Consider the following 6,943-nt stretch of genomic DNA (forward strand, 5'->3'; position numbering starts at 1 on the left):
TTTTTCCGCATCCCACAAATGTACAATTATTAATGTTATAATAACATTTAACTTGATTTTGTATAGCTGAATTACAAAAATTTTTCACATTTAATGGAATGTCATTTACTGATAAATTTGATATTAATTTATAAAACATAAATCTGCGCGAAATTTGTACAGCTATATCTTTGGGACTTTTTTTTAATTTTAAAAGTAATCTATTTTCATTTTCGAACGGAAAAGCATTATGTGTCTATAATGGGCCCCAATTTCTTATAGAAGTGGTAATATGTAGAAGAAGATGAACGTTATATGTCATTTGATTTTTACCAAAAAATTTCTGAAATAATTGTACAAACTTCACTAATAACTTCCTAACTAATAACTAATAACTTTCACTAATAAGTTTTGTGCACATTCAATCATTTGTAACGTTATTGACTTTTGCAAGCATATATTAATAGCAATAATTAACAAAGCTAAATGTTTTACATATTTTGACGGTAATATTGGTTTTAGATCAATCAAACTATACCAATTTAACTAGTTTCGCCATTCAGATGCTTTTTATAAATTTCTTTCTTTTATACTTCTAGGATATCGTGTAATTAATTTAGAGATTTTTATTTTCATTAAAGTATTGTCTATTATATCTATATGAGATGGTGTTCCTACATAAAATTCTTTGTTATTATTTAGTGGTGATAAAATAATTTCAGTATACTGTTTCATAACACCTAACAGAACGCTGTGCATATAATCTGATACCATACCTTTAACTAAATCAAAATATTTCAGATTAATAAGACATGACGGACCCCATACTCCTTTAAAATCTTGTTTTTTCCTTGTTCTTTTATTCATTGAGTATGCATTTATCATATTTCTTTTTATTGATGCATCTGTTCTATTGCATAGAGTAAAATGTAACATTGGATATTTTTGCTGATTATCTACACGTTCTGTTGGATGTTCGCAAAAAGTGCATCCATACCAGCCGTTGAATTGTTTCATATTTAATATTGCTGCCCTAGTAACAGAATCAACACAACAGCTGTGACGTGGCGGCCTTGGAGGCGCCCGTCACAGTGCGTACCCCCGAATTCAATTAAAATTAGAATTAAGAGCGTGCAGGTGCGACGGTCTCGCGCCCCCGAGTTTTGTGCCCTTGGACCACAAGCTCCCGAGCCGACCACCAGGACCAGAGGATCAAAAGGACTTGGAAGACATCGCCCTCGGCCAGGTACGGGCACCTCAGGTGACTGCTCTCTTTTCCTCTTTTCCGATTAACGAATTATGTGCCGTCTCGAAAGGAATTACCGCTGCCGTATGTGTTGTGACGTGGCAGCCGGGGAGGCGCCCGTCACAGTGCGACCCTCGGTCCTTGGGCGAGGTTTGCGGGGGGGGGAGGGGAACATATCGTGCGAGAATTTCGGGGGAGAAGGAGTCGCCTTGCCTCCCCGTATTAATTAATGTTAGTGATAGGAGCGTGCAGATGGAACGGTCCCGCGTCCCCGAGCTCTGTGCCCCTGGACCTCCTGTGCCGCCCATCGAGACCGGAGGAACCAGAGGACGTCACCCATCGACCGGACCGCCACCTCAGGTGAATGCTCCACCTTCTATATTACCGATTCCCGTATCGCCTTAAAAGATTCTCGCTGCCGTTCCCGTGTCCACAGGCCCGCAGGAATATCCGGCGAAACTGTCGTCGCTCCCGTGCTCGAAGCGTGATCGCCGGCTAAACAAAGCCGGCCTAGGCGAAAAGACCGCGGGAGCGCGAGCGAGAAGGAGAACGCGAAAGAGTGAGACCGAGCACCCGTCCCGCGGATCGAAAACAAAGATCCGCGGAAGGATTCCCGGATTGGGAGATCCAACGAGGAACGGGGAGAGACGGGTAGCTCGACACAACAAAGAAGAACGACGAGACACTTCTTTTGGAAAAATAATAAAAGAGCGAACTCCCGTTTCGCTCTTTCTTCTTATCTCTTACTTCGTGAGTCTACTTCCGAGTACTGCGGAGTGAGTATCGCCTAAGACAGGAGTGTCGTTTACCGTTAGCGAAAGAATAAGGATACCGTTTACCGGGCGTGAGAGGAGGAGTTTGGTGGACTGCAGGAGTTTGGTGGAGTTCCACGCGCCCAGGGGGTTGCAGGGGGAGGCGGAATTGCGGAGGAGCGAGAAAAGGAAGGAGGTCGAAGGACTACGCCGCCGGGAGGTTCCCGAATTTGTAAGACCGTCCACCTGCTTTATTGTTTCGGTGTCCCGTGCGTATCGTGTCTCGTTTTAGTTGTCGGCGAAGAGCAAAGCTCGAATTCGCGAGAACACACAGCAGAGTTTACCGTATCGAGGGGTCGGACCGTTCCGATTCCCGAAAGAATAAAAAGTGAGATAATCAAAACGCGCATTACTATTCTTGTGTTTTCCCGACTGCGTCCCGGATTCCCGATCGAACCCTCCCGTCTACCGACTTAAAATACCGAGGAGCTACAGGTCCCGTCGAATTCGCGTGTCTCAGCCCTTTGGTGATGTTCCGTTTCATGTTGGTGATCGGTGCAGTCCGCTGCACCTGACGCCCAACCACTTTGTGAGAGTGTGAACGGCCGAGACGCGTGGACCGACGGCCGTTTGCCGACGGCGAGTGAAAATCGCGTCGCAGTGTTATGATACAGGTCACAGGGACCACACGGAAGAAGCGAGACAAGATGCCGGCGAGCACGCTTCAGACGCATGACACTATAGCCGAAAAACAGCGGCTAGACGGCCGAAGACAATGCTCACGGAACACCAAGCAGACAAAGGATCGAGATGGAGAGAAAGAGAGAGAGACAGTGAAAACGCGAGAGCGAGATAGAGAACTAGTTCCGCGAATCAACAACAACGATCCGCGGAAGGATTATCCTACTGTTAGAATAGGCGAGGAACGGGGAGAAGAGAAACCCCTCGCAAAACCGAAGAAGAATACAGAGCAAAAGAAGAGAGATCGGTTTTTCGCCTCTTGAGATTCAGATTCGTTTGGGCTTCGAAACGTGCAGTTTGTTTTTCCGATCGTAAGAGTTTTGTGTGTGCCGCTTGGAAAAAAAATCAGATTTGGTGTTCCGCTCGATACGACGAGTCTTTTACCATGATCAGCGCCCTAAAACAAAAGGAGCTTGTGGTGTTCCGCTCGCTACCAAAAAAGGAAAGCAGTGCCGTACGATACCGAGGGAAGAACTCCCGAGGAGGAAGGAGCGACAGTGTCCGCACGACCGGATCGACCGACCCGCCGACCGTCGAGGACCACGCCGCCAGGAGGTTCCCGTAAATGTAAGACCGTCCACCTGCTTCTTGTCGCGAAGTGTCGTTGGCGTGTCCCGTCAGGCGTTAGCGTGGTGTTGCGAGGAGCGGTTTCGACCTCGCGAGTACGAGCGTGGGGAAAACAGTGTACCGTACTGCGAGGAACCGGAGTTTACTGTCTCCCGTTTCTTTGTTTTTAATAAATCAAAGTCTCGCCAAATATCCCGTTTTGGGTTCTTTTCGGTACGTTCCGCCTTCCGATTCCCGACGAACCCTACCCGTCTGCCGGCTTTAATTTATCCTGAGCTACCGGTCCCGTTGGACTCTCGCGTCGCGGTCACCGAACTCTTGGTGGTTAGAGAATTCGTGTTGGTGAATGGTGCAGCCCGCTGCACCTGGTGCCCAACATTCGCTTGGTGAGAGACCGTGGCGCGCGGACCGACGGCGATTTGTCGGCGTCTAGAAATAAACGTCGCACAGCATATAGGGAAGAGTTTTTTTTTACATTAGTTAGGCCATGATTTGGTAATCGTAATGTAAATCCAACAGTTGATAATTCGTTAGCTAATTTAATAAATGGCTGCAAAAAGATATTCATATAAGGTTCGCAATTGTCAGCCCATAACCCAATAAGTAGCATATTCTTAAATCGTAAATATGGAGGTAGTTCATTTATTGTTATATAAATTGGCAAAATTGTTGTTTTACTGGAGTTAGCAGCTTGACATCCATCTAAATTCATCCATCTAAAACATATAAGATAAATTCAACATATTTTGTTGTTCACAATGTAATTGAGGTATTTCTTTATATACAGAACCATCATATAAATCTTCTAAAGCGTTAGCACTATTTTTCTGTCTATTAAATCTATATTGCAACGCTAAAAATATGCGGGTTTTGTAAAAGATTTGTTAATTGTATTTTTAAATCGAACATTACAAAATATGACTTTTTTTCTAATTAGCCAACTTTTGTTCCACAAACGCATTTATAATTAATACGTAATATTAAAAATTCACCAATATATCGATAGCACTTTTTGCAGTATATATGATACTTCAGATTTTTACTTTCACCAATAAACATATTAAATAATTTATATGTTGTGTTTGGAAGAACCTTACATTGGCTTAAAATGTTAATCATATTCAAACAATTAATAATGCTACACTAGTCTAATGAATGTCGTATTCCTAGTTTTAAACACATCAGTATTGCTTCTGCAGAAGTTGTATTTTTACAAGCACATAAATGCTTTCCCAGAAGTATATTATTACATTTTGATGTATTATCACATATGTTCCAGAAACTTGTGTTTATTGTGACCTGAAAGAATTAATTAAAGTACGAAATATTTTAACACCAATATGTAGATAACATAAAATCTCCAAGGAGCGTCTCAGGGATGTCTTTGAAAGATTTGCACTATATAGGATATTAATTCTGTAGAATCATATCTACCTGAGAATTGGAAAGTCTTTGTAAAGTTTCACCAACATTACAACTTCTGAGTTCTCTATTTACACCAAGTATCGTATTACTTTGCTCCCCATCTTCAGTAATGACATTAGAATTTGTTGTTTCACAATTTTCTGTATCAAATATATTATACTGCAAAGATTCCTGGTTATTACTACAAACTATCGGTTGTATTTCATTATCCTATGAAATGATAAAATAATTATTTATATATGCGTTATAAAATTCCATTGTCAAATGATAACTATTCACTTGCAACTCATTGACAATTCAAATTATATGAAGAGTACAAGGATTATGCATATATTACATATATCAGTTTAATATTAGTGTTAACGTTGTGTTACCTGTATTATTTCCAATATATTTCTTGCCTTAGACATTTCTTTACGATATTTGGATTTACGTAGTATGTTTTCATTGGATTCTGGGTCGAGATAACGTTTATAACCTCGTTGTTGCTCCATATATTCGAAAATTTCTATAATTAATATGAAATTACATTGATTTTAACAAATATTTTGTTTTATTGAAAAGTATAGGAATATATACTTATAAAAATGCTTGAAAATGCAAATGTTTCAACTGAGAATATACATATAAATACTTGAACCGCAAAAAGGAAATATCTTCGTCGAAATATCTTTCATATGTATGTATATATATAGCTAAAAGGAACAAAGCAAATATTTAAGCTCACGGTACATTTCGCACGTTCCATTCCTCTGAGAATTCCATGGAAAAGACATAGAAACGTACTTGATAATATCATAATGAGCAATAAGCATACCATTTTATTGGGTGAGTGCAAAAGTTCGTGCGGAGTTTCAATAGATGGAGTTATAAGCGTCGTAAAGTGTTGTCATTAATACTTCCATCTACATATTATATAACGTTGGAAAGGTGACGTCTTGAGCTGTTATTAAAAAAAAATCATTTGTTTTCATACAAACTGCTTCGAGAAATATCACTTTAAAAATGAGTATCGACAAGGTGCATTTACGGCATGTTATGCTTTACGAGTTTCGGAAGGGAATGAACGTTGCCGCAGCCGTAAAAAACATTCAGGATGTTTATCAGGATGAAGCACCAGCTAAACGAACTGTGGAAAAATGGTTTGCTAAATTTCGGCGCGGAGAATTTAACCTTGAAGATGAGCCACGCTCTGGTCGACCTTCTGACATTGATGACGATGTTTTGCGTACTTTAGTGCTCAATAATCCGCGAATTTCAATAGAAGAAGTTGCTACAGCACTAAACGTTGACCGATCAACCGCTTTTCGGCGTTTAAAAAAGATGGGATTCGATTTGAAGCTCGATATATGGGTGCCCCATTTGCTGACCGAGAACAAAATCAAGCGAATTTCTGCAGCCGTTTCTTTACTCGGGCGGCTCAATAACGAGTCGTTTTTGGATCGACTAGTGACGGGCGATGAGAAATGGGTCCTCTACAACAATGTTCAGCGCAAACGGACATGGAAACAATCAGGTGAGCATGGTGACGCAATGCCAAAGGCCAGTTTGCACCCGATGAAGGTGATGCTCTCTGTTTGGTGGGATAGCAAGGGCATAATCTATTTCGAGCTTCTCCCCGCTGGCGAAACGATTGATTCGGACAAGTACTGTCGCCAATTAACCAATCTGAATCGAGAAATAAAAGAGAAACGTCCGATTTTGTCAAATCGCAAGGGAGTCGTCTTTCATCACGACAACGCTAGACCACACGTTTCGAAAAAGACGCTGCGCAAACTGAAAAGCCTGAAATGGGATGTCTTAACGCATCCACCGTATTCTCCTGATATCGCACCATCTGACTATCACTTGTTCCGGTCATTGCAAAATTATTTAAATGGAAAAAACTTTGACTCTTTGGAGGCCTTAAAAAACGGCGTCTCTTCGTTTTTCGAATTTAAACCGCGCAGTTTTTATGATCGAGGCATCCGTATGCTGTCAGAACGTTGGGAAAAGATTATAGAAAACGATGGAGAATATATCATTGATTGAATAAAGATTTTTGTTTGTCTAATCACTGTAACTTTTACTCACAAACTCCGCACGAACTTTTGCACTCACCCAATATAAGTTATTTTTTTCAGTATATTCCCAGGCAGAACAAAATCATGATGACATCAAAATGACGTCAGTGATGAGGAAAACTAATTTTCTCATCATATTTCGGTCATTATGCCCGTCATTTTGATGTCAT

At 41.0% G+C, this 6,943-nt stretch overlaps 1 protein-coding gene across 1 annotated transcript; it reads right to left on the minus strand.

Annotated features, from left to right (window-relative positions):
* Positions 1–360: 360 nt before the first annotated feature.
* On the minus strand, positions 361–4,757 carry LOC105190602 (uncharacterized). The gene is given in 4 exon segments (XM_025298879.1): positions 361–1,036; positions 3,566–3,714; positions 3,761–4,001; positions 4,720–4,757. Coding segments are annotated over 4 exon segments (1,104 nt in total).
* Between the last annotated feature and the right edge of the window lie 2,186 nt (positions 4,758–6,943).

Source organism: Harpegnathos saltator, unplaced genomic scaffold (assembly GCF_003227715.2).
Source record: "Harpegnathos saltator strain DR-91 unplaced genomic scaffold, Hsal_v8.6 scaffold244, whole genome shotgun sequence".
NCBI lineage: Eukaryota > Metazoa > Arthropoda > Insecta > Hymenoptera > Formicidae > Harpegnathos > Harpegnathos saltator.